The sequence below is a fragment of the Scyliorhinus torazame genome, chromosome 18, assembly GCF_047496885.1.
Source record: "Scyliorhinus torazame isolate Kashiwa2021f chromosome 18, sScyTor2.1, whole genome shotgun sequence".
Lineage (NCBI taxonomy): Eukaryota > Metazoa > Chordata > Chondrichthyes > Carcharhiniformes > Scyliorhinidae > Scyliorhinus > Scyliorhinus torazame.
Genome location: NC_092724.1, coordinates 32,094,236 through 32,113,956, shown reverse-complemented (window position 1 = coordinate 32,113,956; position 19,721 = coordinate 32,094,236). Strand labels below are relative to the sequence as shown.

The window sequence follows — 19,721 nt, the reverse complement described above, 5'->3', positions numbered from 1 at the left end:
TTAGTTCCGTCTTCACGGAAAAAGACACAAATCACTTCCCAGAAATGTTAAGGAATCAAGGATCTAGTGAGATGGAGGAATTGAAGAAAATTAGTATTACTAGAGAAATAGTATTGGAGAAAGGAATGGTCCAGGGTGCCAGGCTGGCACTGCCAAAGTGCCAGGCTTGCACTGCCAGGGAAGTCAGGTAGCACCAGCAGTGCAGGTCACCACCCTGCCCAAAGGGCATGAAGCTGGGGGCCTCCGATCCCCTTGGAGACCCCAACGAGTGCCATTCCATCTGGTCCCCGTTTGTGGGGACCAGTGCCAAACGGCATTTGCCTGAGGCCAGCATTGGTGACGCACAGAGATTTGGAGGATTATTGGGCTGATGGGAGGTGTACGGCCATTGAGGGATTTGAAAAGATGGTGGAGAATTTTAAATTGATGGGCTGCTGGAGTGATGGGTGAGCAGGACTTGATATGAGATACACACAGCAGTGATTTGGGTTAGCTTCCCTTTACATAGGGTGAAGCCAGATAGATATACGTTTTTTTTACCACTCGGTGGGTTAGTCTTAAACGAGGGAACAGAGCCAGGTCATCCAAGGGAGAAGTTAGGAAACACGTCTTCATGTGCAGTGTGCTGGATGTTTTGATGTTTTTCCTAAAAATGCAGGAGCAGTTAACTTTAAATCTAAGATAAATACACCGTTGCTCGATAAGGTATAAACAGATGTGGAGTCAAAAGTGTGTGGGTACAGTTAAGACATAGATCAGCCATGATCTCACTGAATAGCAGAATGGGCTTGACGAGCTGCATAGTTTAGACATGTTTCTATGACCCAAGGAAGGATTATGCATTTGGAAAGTTAAGTAAATATTAGGTTGAAGGCCAAAGGATGATCCACTATTAGTTTTCCATTTATTTAAACAGAGACTAAGCTGGTTCAGTTGGTAAAGATAATGTTGAAAAACTAATGATCAACGTGGACTTGAGCCACACAAACAAAGATCTGAGTTGCAGATGCAGTGCTTGCTGTATTAGCTCATCACAATTGAGACAATAATAAAGAGTTAAATTTGGGCTCTACGCTACCTGCCCAGGGAGGAAAATCAGCCAGGTACTAGAGAATGATCAATCCCACAGTGTTACAGTCCAAGAAATATTCCCTGTCTTCAGGAGGGTGAAGGGGCCAGCATTGTTTCTCCACTACTTGTGCCAAACCTGCTGAGACAGCAATGGAGCTTGTAAAAGGGATTTTTTGAAAAGTGTTCATATATAACTTATAATTTACAACCTTTCAGGAAACTTCCTTTAACATGAAACCAATTGTTTAATAAAGCTTGAGATATGCAGCTAATCCATGTATAGTAATCTGGTTACTATTGTTTTTAACATTCCATAAATCTACTTTTCTGGTATACAGGATGGTAAAGTAAGCATGCAAAGTTGTAAGAATTATATGATTAGAGATGATTATGTTAAAGCACTAAGTAAAACTTTAAAACTAGTACTTATTTTACAGTTCTGGACTTTCAACATTGTAGAAATATGATTTTCATTGTTTATAGACAATGAAGATCCTGACAGTGCAGTAGATGACAGGGACAGCGATTATCGAAGTGAAACGAGCAACAGCATCCCACCTCCATATTATACAACATCTCAGCCTAATGCATCAGTCCATCAATACTCTATTTCTTCACGGCATCCGCAGAGTGGATCACGGGATTCTTGCACTGATTCTATCCACAGTTACGAACTAGATTATTCCGATCATCAGAGGCCAATAAGGTACAATTTATTACGTTGACTTTTTGATTTTTATAAACAAGCAATTGTTCAGTGCACTATTGTTAACGGCAAAAAATGTAAGGTAAACTGGTGGGCCAGTACAGAGCTGCTTGCTGTATCTCACTGTGACAGGAGATTGTGGCTAGGTTTTGATCTCAGTGCTCATTGTGGCATGTTCAATAAAGGAAGGCGGTAATTCTGAGAAAAGGACGATTGATGACTTAACATGCATCACTTTCATAACTTAGCTTCCTGGCTGTACAGTAACATGACCAGAAACTTAAGATGCTTACCTTCCCACTCGGTGTGGGAAAGGGAACTGAGATGACAAGATGTAATTAATTAATTGCTTTGTTCTATTACTTTTCTGTCCATAACTGAAAATATCTATGGTTTTCTGATGCACATTTTCTTTTCAGCTGGCACAAAACCTTCAGTTTTCTGAACAAATATTTTCATTATCTTTTAATAATTTTGTTCCCAAACCTGGTGAATAGCTTGGTAATGGTGTGAGATGACCTCATATGTCGGTGGCTAAACGATGACATCCCGATGTAAACCGATAATTCCTAATTACGCATGCCCTAATTATGTTGTTGAGCTTCATTGGTTAACAATAACCTGGGAAAAAAATAAGAAAAACCTGGTTCAGTTTAATTCACCTTGAGGGAGATATTTTCCTCCCTCTAGCCAGCCAACTAAGCAACATTAGGAATGAATTTGTGAAACACTGCATGCAACTTGTTTTCATTTCCAGAGATCTTTCTCTTAGCATGAGCTGGAATACAATTATATATAAATTGATGAATAAAGTTAATCTGCACTACAATCAAAAAGGTAAGTTAATTTGGAGTTTGCAAGGAAAATGTGATTTTGCAACCCCTACTTGGCTTTTCCCTTAGACATTAAGCTCTGCCATTTTTGAGTATTTTTGTTTTATAGTTTTTCATTGTATGGTGTCAACTTATTGATTATTTACATTAAATGCATGGAATTAGGACAATATTATTAAATCATTGCTTGGTAATTAAATTTTTTTCATGAAATGTTCTAAATTTTAGAATACCTTATCATCTGTTTTTCATCATTGAACATGGAATTTGAGTATTTTGTACATCATGGAGTATCAATAATTATGAAAAGCAACATTTCCAACAATATACATTCAGTTTCAAGTCAATATTCATATACTTTCTGAAAATTTGGGCATCACTCTACACATTCAAAGGTGTGCAGGTTAGTTGGATTGGCCATGCTAAATTGCCTCTCGTATCTAAAGATGTGTAGGTTAGGTGGAGTTACGGGCTTACAGGGATAGTGTAGAGGAGTGGGCCTTGATAGGGTACTCTTTCAGAGGCCCAATAGCCTCCTTCTGCACTGTAGGGATTCTGTGATTTATAGGGAGTGAACAGAAATAATGTCAGAACAGACCCTGTGCGACACTTCAAGCTACCCTGAGAAACTGCTTAATTACTACTCTAAGATAAGCAAAGAGAAGCCGATAGAAGCAGTATGCTTGGATTTCCAAAAGGATTTTGCTGTGCAGGGTAACAGCTCTTGGAGTTGGGGGTTTATGTTATATTTATAATAAGATAATTGGTTAACGTACAGGAAACAAAGCTTGGGATAAACAGGGCATTTTCAAGTTGGCAGGTTTTAACTAGTGTAGTAAGGATTAGTGCTGGAGTTTCATCTATTCACAATCTATGTTAATTACTTAGATGAAAAGAATGAGTAACAGTTGAAGAGACTGAGTAATATATTGAAGTCTGCTATCAACACAAAATTAAGTGTGAATGTTATCTGTGAGGGTACAAAAGAGGCTGTAGATACAGACAGGTTAAGTCAGTGGACACCAAGGAAGTAGATGGAGTACAAGGTGGGGAAGTGTGATGTTATTCACTCTGTAGTAAGAACAGAAAAGCAGTATTCTTTAAAAGGCATGACACTTCTAGATGTTGATGTGCAGGAAGACCTGGGTGTACTCGTACAAGGGACACAGAAAATTAGCATTGTAGTACAGGAAGCAACTAGGAACGCAAATGACATGTTAGGCTTCATTGAAAATAAATTGGAAGAATAAGGATCAGGACGTCTTGTTACAATTGTCTGGGTTTTGTTGAGACCACAGCTGAAATATTGTGCATAGTTTTGATCTTCATGTCTGAGGAAGAATATACATTCCTTGGAGATGATGAAGGGAGGTGTCTCTATAAAGTTTCCTGGGATATGAGGGTTCCCCTCTGATTCTCATAGGCTGAGTAAATTCGACTTGCCTTCTCTGGAGTTTGGCTGAAGTTTGGCTGATCATTTGGGACTGAGGCATGAATTTTTTTGCTCGGAGGCTTGCAAATCTTTGCAATTGTATGCCTAGAGGGTTGTAGGCTCTCCATCATTGATTATATTTAAGTCTGATAAAGGGACTGTGGGAGCAGGCAGGAAATTGGAATTGAGGTAGAAAATCAGCCATGATTTTGTTAAATTATAAAACAGGCTTGAGCAGCCGATGCTTCCTTCTTCTCCTATTTCTTGCGTTCTTTTATTTTTTGTTTCATGAATCGTATGGCCAAATTAGAAGCATTTCGAAAACATTTTTAATAATATTGTCCTTGAAGTGTGAAATAATACAGACATTCACCTACTGCATTTATATTTGTGCTTCTTCTTCTTGGTTTTAATGTTTTAATTTTTGTCAGGGTTAAAAGCCCTATTTTAACTATTAAAATTTTTCCAGATAACTCCGGATAAAGCTATTAATGTAATTGAGTTTAAATATGTGTACATTAGAGATTATGTATAAGATACTGCAGATTATTATTTTTTATAATGCACTTTAAATTCTAAAATGGATCTTTTCTTTAGGTTTCTCCCTGCTGTTTGATATAGTGTACAATATATAATGTATGTGTTATTAAATAATTGAATCAGTTTCATAGTTTTGTTTTGCACTGGAGACGGTGTTGCTGCTGATCATCTCTAGGAGATCAGTATGCAGTAATTTTTCTGCTAATGTAGGGAAGGCAACTGCATGGAGGTGTTTAAGGGGAAACGTCTTTGACCATTTTGAACCATAAAACAACATTGCTTGAATGATATTTCAGTATAACACATTGTGGGCGGGTTTCTCCGTCCCGCCACTCCAGATTTCTGGTTCAGCACGCCGTCGGGATTCTCCGTTTCGCCAGCTGGTCAATGGGGTTTCCCATTGTGCGGCAGCCCCACGCCATCGGGAAACCCCCAAGCTGCCGGTGAAATGGAGCATCCTGAAGGCGGAAAATTCAGCCCTGTATCTTTGGCAGCTTTTTGGGAAGTATGCATACAGTTCAATATAAAGAGAATAAAACCTGCAAGCATACAAGACGTGAGGAAAATGTATTTTATAAAGGATAACACATACATATGTACTGTACCTGAAAATAACATTTACAGTTTATATTGTTACGGTATCGATGTACAGAAAGAAACCTGTTAATGGGAACACCTTTATCATTCTCTTTTGCTGGTCATTCCCTTTTGGGAAATATTGTACAGTGACTCAATTGTGTATCTGTAATTGTGCCCTCTAAACAACTGTTCCCATTAACTGGAAATGTAATAAGACTTTGTATTCACAAATTCATACTGGAAATATTGCAACAAGTCTTTATATAGCAGACTGTTAAATTATTAATTTGCGTATATAATTTGATTTTCTGTCAAAAGTTCTTAAAGAATGAGGTTGAACTTTAGAAATTGAAGGAACTATTGCTTACTATGTTCTGAGACTACTGTATTTTTAAATACACCGTGATGTTTAAACTGGAAGATTAGTCATGGTGTTGGACCACTTTTGTTGACATTTCCCGAATGTAACTGAAATCATTAACTTTGTCTAATACATTTGACTAAGCATTCCCAACAGGAAGGCTGAGAAGTCAGAATTACATCTGTGGGTACTGTAAGTCCTTCTAGTCGTGTGTTTGCTGCAGAGTGCTTTGGTAGTTGACCAATGAATTATTTGATTCAATGCATCTGCCACCCCCACCGCGCCCAATCCTTCCTTTCACCCTATCCTTCCTTTCTCTTGCCCAACCCATTGGCTTCACTCTGGATATTAAGTAAGTTTGATTTCATACCCTGATCCAGAAAACACAGTTGTCTCAGTACGGTATGCAATAAAAGAAATGTTTAGTGTAACCTTTTGATATATTAAAATTTTCCCTCATTATCTTCCTCTTTGTGCTTTCCACTTTCTCTGGTAGACGCTATGATAGCATAGATTCTGCCACAAATGGACGCAGTGACCTAGAGACTGCGTCAGACTCTAGCAGGCTAACCAGTCGTCAGTATTCCCTTGAAAGTAGGCAGTCTCTAGATCTGTCGGATAGGTGGGTTTGAACTGCATTTATTGCATTGTTCGTACACTAGACATTTGTGGTCTATAATGTGCCGTGGCTTCTTGTCTAGTAGTTGTGTGCATGCTCGCTTAAATGTTTCCTCTGTTTTTGTGGACTTACATTGGCTTCAATGAAGTAATATCAGAAGATGAAATTGTACAATATTGATCAGTGTAGATTGACTAAAATACACATGTTATTGATATTTAATAAGTGCATAAATTTATGCAAACAATATTCAGTTTCTTGTTCTTTAGATTTTCATATTACTCAACCTAATTTAATCTATAAATTGTAAGAAAATGTTTGTTTCAATAAGAATGTGGCATCGTATTTTGCTATTTGCCTCTAACCCTTTAAGTTTTGAACATCATTATCAACGTCGGGAGGACTGGGTCAGCAGCAGTTACTGCCGTCTTCTGGAACTTCCTTTATTGACTTTGGGGGTTGGGAAAAAAAATTCTTATATTTTTTCCGAAATGGGTTTAAGATTACTTTCTCTATTACATTGTCTGTCCCAGAATATTGTGGGACACAGGGTTGGAAGTGGTGGAATTACATAGGATGTACCATGATTGGATAAGACACGCTTGTTGAACCAACTTTTCTCACCCTTTTGTATGTATTCTAGTCTTGAATGCAGCATTTGTAAGTTGGATTTATTTCGTAAACCCTCAACGATGAGTTATAGACAAGTTGTGAATGAAGCTGTACTTTTAAAAATAAATTCTCAAACCAGATTACAAAATGATACCTTTTTGAGCTGGTAAGAAAATCAGAGATTAAAATACAATTCACTAACTGACTTATTTACCATGGTGGCTCTGTTTTGCTCTTAAATTAGTAACAACTTTTAGATCATCTTTCAGTTTTCTTTGTTTTCAATTAACTTCCATATCACCATATTTTAAAAATTAAATTAGATTTGTTTTTCAAAGTGGTATGCTATATAGTTTTTTGAAATTTGATATTGATCAAAAGTTCCTTTCACATACTAACGTTTTTGTTGCAAGTATGAAATTTACTGGTTTAAATGTTTATTATTTTTTTAATATTGATCCGATTGCCAACATTTAAATCGGGTTCAACGATTGGCCGGAGAATCTGTTTTTACACCGAAATCAGGGACGGGGCCATTTTTCGGTTGCTCCGCTCCCTCAAATATGACGTAATCGCTGAGTACGCCACACACCGTTGGGACGTCCTCAGGAAGTCCCCTGAGGCCCTCCCGCGATGCTCCACCCCCGATGGGCCAACTTCCCGACAGCATCGGTTGCATGTCCTCTCAGTTTTCGGGGACATCGCGTGGCGGCTGTGGACTGTGTCCAGCAGCGCCACAGTCGCGGGGTGGGGGGGAGCATTCCGCTGTCTGGGGGGGCTTCGGCAGGGGCTGGGGAGACTGGGTGGGGGATGGTCCGGGGTTGGTAGAGGGGTTACAGGGGGGGCACTCTCTAGCAGGCTGGGTCCGCGCGCGGTCGGCGCCACATTGTACGGCGCGGCCGTCGCTGATCACCACCGTGCGCATGCGCGACCACTGACTAGGCAATTCTCCATCCGTATCTGCAGGTAAAGCTAGGTGGGTTTACATGGCACGGCGGCTAGGCACCCACCAGGCGGAGCATTAGTGCAGGGGAACCGCTGACTTATTCATTGTAAAACTAGCCACTTCCTCTGGACATAGCCTCAAAATCGGAGCATCCCGCCCCCTGTCCCCGCCAATTAACACTCCATGGAACTTAACTGGCCGCCGGGTTACTGTGATTGGCAAGGATGTATTCCAGACTGACTCTTTGGGTGGCGGGGTGGGAAACCCCATCATGTGAAGACTCCTGCCCCATATAATTCAGTAGACAAGATTCAATACAACCAGAGTCCTTTTTGCCAAAAAATAAACAATTTTGGATATTTTAAGAATTAATTTTGAATGGCTAATTAGGGTTCTGACTTTTTTAAAATTAATGAGTGGACTAATAAGTAGTTGACCCTGCCACTGAAGTTGGTGGAGGTAATGTTTTTACCCTGTTTGTTTGCAAACATGTTGCAAAAGCTATTCTATGGATTTCAACAAAACTTGTTATTCAGGTAAGATATGGTAGGATACAGTCCAAGGAAGAACTGATTTGTTTTCGGTAAAGATCTGCATCCTTTAAAGGAACTGTCAGCATTGGGAGATGGGGCAAATTTACTATTTTTAATGCTGTGGGTTGCCTTAGAATGTTATAGATTGTCACAGCTGCTATTGTATAGTTTATCACAGCTGCAAAATATGAACAGAGTTTTTAGAACAGGTTGTTGGATGTGGATGGGCCTGAAGCCTCCTCAGTGAGATTGAAACTCTTCATTAAAATATATATTTTTTTAGCTTTGTAATTGCAGAGCGTCAACCGGATAAGGAAAAGCATCAAGAAGGAGCTATGTAATTGTAATAACATTGAGTTAACAGTGTGGTGGAGGTGTGTGCTCTATTGAGTGTCCACTTTACTTGTTATTTATGGATCCAGTGATAATGCATAGTTAGAAATTACTTGGTCTTCTTAATTAGTGGTTGCACTTTATCTCCCCATTAAAGGTCCTAAATTTGGGACTTCCGGGTGCGGCGATGACCAGCTGAGTCGCACGTTTCGGCAGCTCCCGGTGAAACGGACTTTTGGGCTCTTGATAGGAGCCCCAACGGCAATTTTGATGGCTAAAAACATTGTGCGGTAAACCAGAAGGGAATCCCCCCTGGATACGGATGAAAAAAGGAGGAGAAAGTGGCCGGATTGCAGTGGATCCTTTAGAACAGCGGCAAGGAAGGCAAGCAAAAACCAAGATGGCGTCGGAAGGTGGCAGTTTAACATGGGGCCCTGAACAACAAGAGTTCTTGAAATGCTGTGTGGAAGAGCTCAAAAAGGAAATGAAGAAAGAGCTGTTGGCCCCGATACTACAGGCGATCGAAGGGCTAAAGGAGGAACAAAAGACCCAGGAGTGGGAGCTTCGGGTCGTGAAGGCAAAGGCAGCCGAGAATGAGGACGACATACAGGGCCTGGTGGTGAAGACGGAGACGCAGGAGGCACATCAGAAACGATGTGTGGAAAGGTTGGAGGCACTGGAGAACAACGCAAGGAGGAACAACCTGAGGATTCTTGGTCTTCCTGAAGGTGCGGAGGGAGTGGACGTCGGGGCATATGTGAGCACGATGCTGCACTCGTTAATGGGAGCGGAGGCCCCGGCGGGTCCGTTGGAGCATACCGAGTGATGGTGCGAGGACCGAGAGCAGGAGAAATTCCCAGAGCCATAGTGGTGAGATTCCTCCGTTTTAAGGATAGAGAAATGGTCCTTAGATGGGCAAAGAAAACTCGGAGCAGTAAATGGGAGAACGCGGTGATCCGCGTTTATCAAGACTGGAGTGCGGAGGTGGCGAGAAGGAGGGCGAGCTTTAATCGGGCCAAGGCGGTGCTTCATAAAAAGAAGATAAAATTTGGAATGCTGCAACCGGCAAGACTGTGGGTCACATATCGAGGGAGGCACCACTACTTTGAGACGGCGGATGAAGCGTGGACTTTTATTGTGGAAGAAAAACTGGAATGAGCGGGTTATTAAAAAGAACGTTTGAACAAAGTGGTGGGGCGAATGTGGGGGGCGAAGAGGGGGGTTAAAAAGGGGGGAAAGAGGAGTTTTATGTACTAATCCTGCGATGTGGTAACTTTTCTCTCTTCCACAGGTGGTGATGGGGGGAGGAGGGGAGGTGGAGGAGATGGGGCGTTGGCCATTGGGGGCAGGGCCAAGGGAGAAGGGCGGGCTTGGTTCCCGCGCTATGATAATCATGGCGGGAATAGAGAAGCAGGAAGGAGGGGGCGTCGCACGGTGCGAGCCGAGGTCACGGGGGGAAGCCGAGGTCGGCCAGAGTTTGCTGACTTCTGGGAGCAACATGGGGGGAGTAATTACGCTAGCGGGGGATCTAGCGGGGGGGGGGGGGAATTACTGGGTTGCTGCTGCTGGGGAGAGGGGGGAGCTGGTATGGGAGGGGATGGGCGGGGGGGGGGGGGGGGGCACCGCCTGGGGGAGATACAGCTGCGTGGGAACCGGGTGAGGAGCTGGAAAAAGGGGATGGCTAATCGACAAGGAAACCCCCCAACCCGGCTGATCACGTGGAACGTGAGAGGGCTGAACGGGCCGATAAAGAGGGCACGGGTACTCGCACACCTTAAGAAACTTAAGGCAGATGTGGTTATGTTACAGGAAACGCACCTGAAACTGATAGACCAGGTTAGGCTACGCAAAGGATGGGTGGGGCAGGTGTTCCATTCGGGGCTAGATGCGAAAAACAGGGGGGTGGCTATATTAGTGGGGAAGCGGGTAATGTTCGAGGCAAAGACTATAGTGGCGGATAACGGGGGCAGATACGTGATGGTGAGTGGCAAACTACAGGGGGAGACGGTGGTTTTGGTAAACGTATATGCCCCGAACTGGGATGATGCCAATTTTATGAGGCGGATGCTAGGACGCATTCCGGACCTAGAGATGGGAAAGCTGATAATGGGGGGAGATTTTAATACGGTGTTGGAACCAGGGCTGGATAGGTCGAAGTCCAGGACTGGAAGGAGGCCGGCAGCAGCCAAGGTACTTAAAGATTTTATGGAGCAGATGGGAGGTGTAGACCCGTGGAGATTTAGCAGACCTAGGAGTAAGGAGTTCTCGTTTTTCTCCTATGTCCATAAAGTCTACTCGCGAATAGACTTTTTTGTGCTGGGAAGGGCGTTGATCCCGAAGGTGAGGGGAACGGAGTATACGGCTATAGCCATTTCGGGTCACGCTCCACACTGGGTAGACTTGGAGATAGGGGAGGAAACAGGAGGGTGCCCACCCTGGAGAATGGACATGGGACTAATGGCAGATGAGGGTGTGTGTCTAAGGGTGAGGGGGTGCATTGAAAAGTACTTGGAACTCAATGATAATGGGGAGGTCCAGGTGGGAGTGGTCTGGGAGGCGTTGAAGGCGGTGGTTAGAGGGGAGCTGATATCAATAAGGGCACATAAAGGGAAGCAGGAGAGTAAAGAATGGGAGCGGTTGCTGCAAGATTTTTGAGGGTGGACAGACAATATGCGGAAGCACCGGAGGAGGGACTGTACAGGGAAAGGCAAAGGCTACATGTAGAATTTGACTTGCTGACTATGGGCACTGCAGAGGCACAATGGAGGAAGGCACAGGGTGTACAGTACGAATATGGGGAGAAGGCGAGCAGGTTGCTGGCACACCAATTGAGGAAAAGGGGAGCAGCGAGGGAAATAGGGGGAGTGAGGGATGAGGAAGGAGAGATGGAGCGGGGAGCGGAGAGAGTGAATGGAGTGTTCAAGACATTTTATAAAACATTATATGAAGCTCAACCCCCGGATGGGAGGGAGAGAATGATGGGCTTCTTGGATCGGCTGGAATTTCCCAAGGTGGAAGAGCAGGAAAGGGTGGGACTGGGAGCACAGATCGAGGTAGAAGAAGTGGTGAAAGGAATTAGGAGCATGCAGGCAGGAAAGGCCCCGGGACCGGATGGATTCCCAGTCGAATTCTATAGAAAATATGTGGACTTGCTCGCCCCGGTACTGACGAGGACCTTTAATGAGGCAAAGGAAAGGGGACAACTGCCCCCGACTATGTCTGAAGCAGCGATATCGCTTCTCTTAAAGAAGGAAAAGGACCCGCTACAATGCGGGTCCTATAGACCTATTTCCCTCCTAAATGTAGATGCCAAGGTCCTGGCCAAGGTAATGGCAATGAGAATAGAGGAATGTGACCCGGGGGTGGTCCACGAGGACCAAACTGGGTTTGTGAAGGGGAGACAGCTGAACACGAATATACGGAGGTTGTTAGGGGTAATGATGATGGCCCCACCAGAGGGAGAAACGGAGATAGTAGTGGCGATGGATGCCGAGAAAGCATTTGATAGAGTGGAGTGGGATTATTTGTGGGAGGTGTTGAGGAGATTTGGTTTTGGAGAGGGGTATGTTAGATGGGTGCAGCTGTTGTATAGGGCCCCGATGGCGAGCGTGGTCACGAATGGACGGGGATCTGCATATTTTCGGCTCCATAGAGGGACAAGGCAGGGATGCCCTCTGTCCCCATTATTGTTTGCACTGGCGATTGAGCCCCTGGCGATAGCATTGAGGGGTTCCAAGAAGTGGAGGGGAGTACTTAGAGGAGGAGAAGAACACCGGGTATCTTTGTATGCGGACGATTTGCTACTATACGTGGCAGACCCGGCGGAGGGGATGCCAGAAATAATGCGGATACTTGGGGAGTTTGGGGATTTTTCAGGGTATAAATTGAACATGGGGAAAAGTGAGTTGTTTGTGGTGCATCCAGGGGAGCAGAGTAGAGAAACAGAGGACCTACCGTTGAGGAAGGTACCAAGGGACTTTCGTTACCTGGGGATACAGATAGCCAAGAATTGGGGCACATTGCATAGGTTAAATTTAACGCGGTTGGTGGAACAAATGGAGTAGGATTTCAAGAGATGGGATATGGTATCCCTGTCACTGGCAGGGAGGGTGCAGGCGGTTAAGATGGTGGTCCTCCAGAGATTCCTCTTTGTGTTTCAGTGCCTCCCGGTGGTGATCACAAAGGCTTTTTTTAAAAGGATTGAAAAGAGCATCATGGGTTTTGTGTGGGCCGGGAAGACCCCGAGAGTGAGGAAGGGATTCTTACAGCGTAGCAGGGATAGGGGGGGGCTGGCACTACCGAGCCTAAGTGAGTATTATTGGGCCGCTAATATTTCAATGGTGAGTAAGTGGATGGGAGAGGAGGAGGGAGCGGCGTGGAAGAGATTAGAGAGGGCGTCCTGTAGGGGGACTAGCCTACAGGCTATGGTGACAGCCCCATTGCCGTTCTCACCGAGGAACTACACCACAAGCCCGGTGGTGGTGGCTACACTGAAGATTTGGGGACAGTGGAGACGGCATAGGGGAAAGACTGGAGCCTTGGGGGGGTCCCCGATAAGAAACAACCATAGGTTTGCCCCGGGGGGAATGGATGGGGGATATGGAATGTGGCAAAGAGCAGGAATAACGCAACTGAAAGATCTGTTTGTGGATGGGAACTTCGCGAGTCTGGGAGCGCTGACCGAGAAATATGGGTTGCCCCAAGGGAATGCATTCAGGTATATGCAACTGAGGGCTTTTGCGAGGCAACAGGTGAGGGAATTCCCGCATCTCCCGACACAAGAGGTGCAGGACAGAGTGATCTCAAAGACATGGGTAGGGGATGGTAAGGTGTCAGAGATATATAGGGAAATGAGGGGCGAAGGGGAGACTATGGTAGATGAACTAAAAGGGAAATGGGAAGAAGAGCTGGGGGAGGAGATCGAAGAGGGGCTGTGGGCAGATGCCCTAAGCAGGGTAAACTCGTCGTCCTCGTGTGCCAGGCTAAGCCTGATTCAGTTTAAGGTATTACACAGGGCGCATATGACTGGAGCACGGCTCAGTAAATTTTTTGGGGTGGAGGATAGGTGTGCGAGGTGCTCGAGAAGCCCAGCGAATCATACCCATATGTTTTGGTCATGCCCGGCACTACAGGGGTTTTGGATGGGGGTGACAAAGGTGCTTTCAAAAGTAGTGGGGGTCCGGGTCGAACCAAGCTGGGGGTTGGCTATATTTGGGGTTGCACAAGAGCCGGGAGTGCAGGAGGCGAGAGAGGCCGATGTTTTGGCCTTTGCGTCCCTAGTAGCCCGGCGCAGGATATTGTTAATGTGGAAAGAAGCCAAGCCCCCGGGGGTGGAGACCTGGATAAATGACATGGCAGGGTTTATAAAGCTAGAGCGGATTAAGTTCGTCCTAAGGTGGTCGGCTCAAGGGTTCACCAGGCGGTGGCAACCGTTCGTCGAATACCTCGCAGAAAGATAGATGGAATGGAAAAAAGAAGGCAGCAGCAGCAGCCCAGGATCGGGGGGGGGGGGGGGGGGGGGAGGAACCAGAAGGACTCTCAGGGTTGTTAATATATACTGTATAATATGTATAGGTCGTTGCTACAGATAATTATATATTGGACTGTTAAATTATATTTTTGGAGAGTGTTACTTGTGATAAGGCAGTTGCCAATTAGGGTTAGTTTTCATTTTTGTTATTTATTATTTATTCATTTTTTTTGTTTGTTTATAAAATAGGTCATTGTTATTTGTGTTGTTATAATATTGTGTAAAGGATGCACAATGTACTGTGTTGGTTGACCAAAAATTTTCAATAAAATATTTATTAAAAAAAAGGTCCTAAATTTGAACACCAGGTAGTGCCAATGGCTCTACGCTGCGTGCTTGCTAGGCCCCCACCAGATGGAGGATCAGTGGCCGTTTTGAGCCATTTTATCGGTTATAAAACACCACAGTTCCCACGCCGGTGTCAGCACTTAGTCTCAAAATCAGAGAATCCAGTCCCTTGTTACAGTTTCAAGTAGCATCCTGGTCAGGTCACTGTGCCAACAGCATAAGCATTTTAGACTTAATTAATAATTGTGAACTAAAAGTGCATTAGCAATGAATTTTAAAATTACGAGTGGTTACAAAGGAGACTAAATCTTTTGTAAATCGGTTAATCCATTCATAGGGATACTTTTCATTGTATCAGGGATTAATCCACCAATTGATCGTTAAGGAAAATCTCAACTGCATAATCTTTGCTGACAGCCAAATCCTACCTGGTATATGTATTTTCATACAAATCTCATTTGCAATATAGTTTATTGCCTACATTCTTGCGTATCCAATCCCTGACTCACACCCATACCTACAATTACCCTCTACAAATGTTGGGTGGAATTTTCCAAAAGAATGGCAAAGTAGCATTTTTGGCGAGAAAATCAGTGCAATTCCCACCTGCCCCGGCGGTACAATCTGGACCGTAATCTTCAGCCACTTTGGGAAGTGTTTTTTCCCTCACATGAAAAAGCCACACCTGAGGCGTTAAGTGTCTGATTCACCTGCCTCGAGGATCATTTCAGCATTTCCATCGAGGGGGCGTTGCATTTAAACTTAATTTAATTTAAACAGCAGTTGCTCACAGTCAAACCAAGAGGATGGCAGCTAGGAGGCCAGCGCCACAATTCAACGAGGGGACTCTCACAAGAATGTTGGGTGACTTGGAGGCGAGAAGGGCAATTATATACCCTCAGACTGGTGGGTGACCCTCCAGCAAGGTCATGAATCCTGCCTAGTAGACAGTGGCAGCACAGGTCAGTGCCAGCATTCTGACCAAGAGGACGCAAGTACAGTGTCAGAAGAAGATGAATGACCTAGTACAATCAGCATGGCAAGAACTCTCTGTCTCCTCTTGGCACTCCACCCTTCCTTCAACTCTGGAATTTCACCTGAAAAGTCAGAGCTGGGAATACCAGGAAGGGTTGTTAGCAATATTCCAGCGAATGGAGGAGTCCCAAAGCCTCCCATCGCAGGAGATGTTGCCGACAATGCGTGACACACAGGCCAACACTGCAAGGGTGGTAGGCACAGTCCAAAGCCTGGGACAAGATGTCAGATCCATGGTTGCTGAACTCCAAGGCATGGTTCAGTCCATGAGGACCATTGCTGAGTGGTTTAACACCATGGTCTAGACTATGGCGAGCCTCCAGGATTGGCAGCGCAAGATGACGTTGACACTTTTGGAGCTCACTCCAGCTGCCTCTCCATCACATGAGTAACCCAGGGGCCCACGAGCAGCCAGAGGGAGGAGGAACTACTGGAGCACCTTCCAGCGCCTTTTTCACCCAAGAGAACCTGGGAGTGACCAGCCCTTCTGAATCCTCCCTTCCTGATGCTGGCGCACCTCAGAGGCAGTGAGCTGAAAGGGTGATGCGGCACCACCAGTGCTACCCGAGAATAAGCCGGAGCCATCCAGGTCCTGGCCCTCCACATGACGCCTGCCAAGGGCATCTCTGACAACAGTGCCACCTCCACCTCTGATGTGCATCCTGGGATTGCATCCAGATGTAGTGGGAAGCTTTGCAAGGTTAAGGAATTGCAGGGGCACCGAGTGGGCCTTGGTAAAGTTAGGCACAGCTAGCTGGAGTCTTTATCAGATGTCACAAATGCACATGTTACCTCATTAAAAACACTTGTTCTTCACAACTTTAGGGTTATTAACCCTCCTCACAGTAGGATATCGCTTCACCTCATCCTCACACAGCTCTTCAAATCAGGCAAACAGTTAGGCCCACTCAAAGTGAATATAACATAATTCCAGAAAGGACTTTAGCAGTAATCAGTGAGCCCTAGACCCTCACCCCTACTCCTCCTTTAGTGCTATGTGACAAAGGGGTCGAGGGCCAAACCTCACTCGCACATGCAGGGGACCGGCAATATAAGCAATAGCTGAGATGCATCACAGAGCTCTTCTCCCTGAGAATCATCATTACCCTCCTGCATTTTCTGATCAGCAGGCTCTGTAGGTCTCCCCGGGGAGCATTGCTGGGGTTAGGGACTTCCACTGGGGAGATTTGGGGTGGGACTGGAGGATTCCGCGAGTGGCAGGGTCCTGTGCCTGTGGGGGGGAGGGGGGCTCCTTTTTAATTTGTTTTTTAGATCGGGGCACCGTTTTTCTGTCGGGTATGGTTCCGCCAGCCTGATGTCATGGGACCCGCCTCCATATTTTTGCAAAGTGTTTAAAAATTCAGTGGGAAAACATAGCATGACAGCTGGCAGGCTGCCCTCCATTTTCACACTGGAGACAACACTTTGACAAGTAAAATGGGAAAATTCTTCTTCAGGGACCAGTGTTCAATTCCGGTCTTGGGTGACTGTGTGGAATTTGCACATTCTCCCCATGTTTGCATGGGTTTCCTCCGGGTGCACCAGTTTCCTTCCACAGTCCAAAGATGCGTAGGTTACAGGGATGGGGCAATGGAATAGGCTGAGGTTAGGGACACTTTCAGAGGGTCGGTGCAGACTCGATGGACCGACTGGCCTCCTCTGCTGTAGGGATTCTATGATTACAGCTCACAAATTTCTGTACTGCTGTTTTTACAGTGATTCATTTGGGATATTTTTGGAATGATCTAATTTTTTGATATTGTTAATAAATGGATAAAGTTGGCCAATCAAAGTAGGTCAGCATTCAGATGCGTTGGCACAGCAAGGCCATATGCAAACGCAACCTTTCTTGTATTCTGGATATGTGACCCTCATTAATTTCTGTTGAAGAAAATCCATAGCCCAAATCTTCTGGTATCCATTTCACCAAAGTTGGGACTTAAGTTGGGAAATGCACGCAAGGACTTTGCGTAAGTCCTGACCTACACAAATATGTTGACATTGTCTGGGAAGTTTAAATGTCTGCTAATCCTGTGTGAAAGTCTCCTACATTGAGCCCAGGGTCAGATACTTGGGGCAGATATGCAGCCCTTACCTGCATAATTAGCTGAGGAATGTTATGTTGGTTAATACCTGGTCTAACTCATTAGTTAGCGTAACTGAACTAAGCACCACAACTGACCACTCCCCACCCTCCAATAATCTCCCCTGACCCGGTTCTCTCTTCCAATTCCACCACCTCGATCCAATCTGTCTAACACCCCCCCACAACCTGATCTGACTCCCTCCAACCGCCATCCCCCCAACCCGACTGTCTGCTCGCTTGCTCACTCCTCACCAAACCACTTACTCACTCATCCACTCACTAACCCGGTGAAAGAATTGAAACTTTAACAACTTACCTGAATATGGCAACTAATGCTGTAAAAAAAGGACGTGTACTTGCCCATCTTCTCCTACGCTTATTAGTCTTCCATCCAGATGGCTGCAGTGACCTATTGCAAAAATGTCAAGGCACAGATATCTTTGCGTTCAGTGGCAATGCACACAGTATTGGCTGGTGGGAAGATCTGAGCCCATGAGTTTGTCAAGAATTTTATTGAATTTAGAGGATATTTGAGATGCATTAATTGTATTTTGTTATTTTGACTTCATAGGCTTAAGATGTTTGCCATGTTTTTGTGGCTTGTTTATATATGTAATAACATGGCTGCACTAAATCATAACACTTGCCTACTTCTGATGCGGCAGTTTATAAGACAGCTAGGAAGATAAATGCTGGTCTTATTAAGCAGGATAGACTTAAACGATGTTAATATTCAGTCCAGAGTCAGGACATTAATTTTACTCTAGGGCAACTCCTGAAAAGAAGTCAAGTTGTGTAAAATGCACCAAATGTTTTTTTAGCAAAATTAAATACTTTCATGGTACCGAATATTTTATGTTTAATATGCTTCTGCAAGTTGTGGGTATATTGCCCATAATCCTCCCACACACACAAATACAATATTCCAAATTAATATGAACTGTCTGCAAGAGGCATTGCTCTAAGAGGAGGTATCAGAGAATTGTAGTGTTCCACAACCTGCCACATTCTAACAGTGGTGCTTTTGGACTAAGAGTACATGGCAGGTTCTTGGTCTTATGTGTGATATTGTGAAGGGCCACTTTGGGAACCAGTAACCAGAATATAGAATCATAGATTGGTTACTGTACAGAAAAGGCCACTTGGCCTGTTGTGTCTGGACTAGCTCTCTGCACAAGCAACTCATCCAAACCCACACCCTCATCTTTTTTCCATAGCCCTGCAATTTCTTTCTCTTCAGACAATTATCTAATTTGTCTTTTTAAAGGCCTCTATTAAACCTGACTCCACCACACTCTCAGGTAGTGCATTCCAGATTCTAATCACTGCTATGCTTTAAAAAAAGGTATTTCCTCATATTGCCATTGTTTCTTTTGGCAGTTATCTATGAATTGGTGTCCACTGATTCTGAAACATTCTGTTAATGGGATAGTTTCTTCCTGAATGCTTTAATGATTTTGAATATCTCCATCGAATCTCCTTTTCACTTATTCTTCTCCAGGGAGAATAGCACCTTCTTCTTCAGCCTATCCATATAATTAAGTATGAAATATGTTTAAGTCACTATAAGAATAGAAAAAGAAAATCCAGGATGAGGATACTTGATTGGAAAAAAAAACCGTAAAGCATCTTAACTGGAAGGAAAAATAGGCAAATAGACTCATAGACCAGCAATGGGAAATGTGCAAAGAGGAGATAGGTGGGGTACAAATCCAGTGTATTCCTGTGTGGGGTGGGGGGAATGTGTAATAAAGGCAGGGGTTTTGTGGATGAACCGAAATTAAATCAAATGTGAAACATTAACATCTAGCTGTTAAAATGGAAAGTTAAGCCATGATGTACAAATATAGGCAACTTACAAACTGAGAGATTAGGAGAGCTAAGAGAGGGAGCATGAGCAGAAATTGGCAACAGATCAAATTGCACCAAAAAGTACGCATGAGAATAGTAGACAGTCAAAACAGGGGTAGGGTTGCTTAAAAATAAATGTGGAAAGCTGGTTGGTAATTGCAAAATGACACAAATACTAACTAAATAAGTACGTTGTCTCAGTTTTCATGGAGGAGGTGGATTTTGAAGGTTGTAGTATCACCTGATATGGATGACAAACAGCAAAGGTTTCTGCTCATAGAGAAATAATACAAAATTTGCTCAAACTTAAGTTAGTCCTAGTTGGTTTGCATCCAAGGATCCTGAGCGAAGCTGGAAAAAAAATGT

At 44.2% G+C, this 19,721-nt stretch overlaps 1 protein-coding gene across 1 annotated transcript in view; it reads left to right on the top strand.

The window, feature by feature from the left end:
• Positions 1-19,721, top strand: part of LOC140395097 (protein unc-13 homolog A-like) — a 522,914-nt gene that overhangs the window by 255,941 nt on the left and 247,252 nt on the right. Inside the window, exons 9-10 of the mRNA XM_072482511.1 lie at positions 1,555-1,777; positions 6,019-6,144. Coding sequence (XP_072338612.1) covers positions 1,555-1,777; positions 6,019-6,144 — 349 coding nt within the window. The remainder of the gene's footprint in view (positions 1-1,554; positions 1,778-6,018; positions 6,145-19,721) is intronic.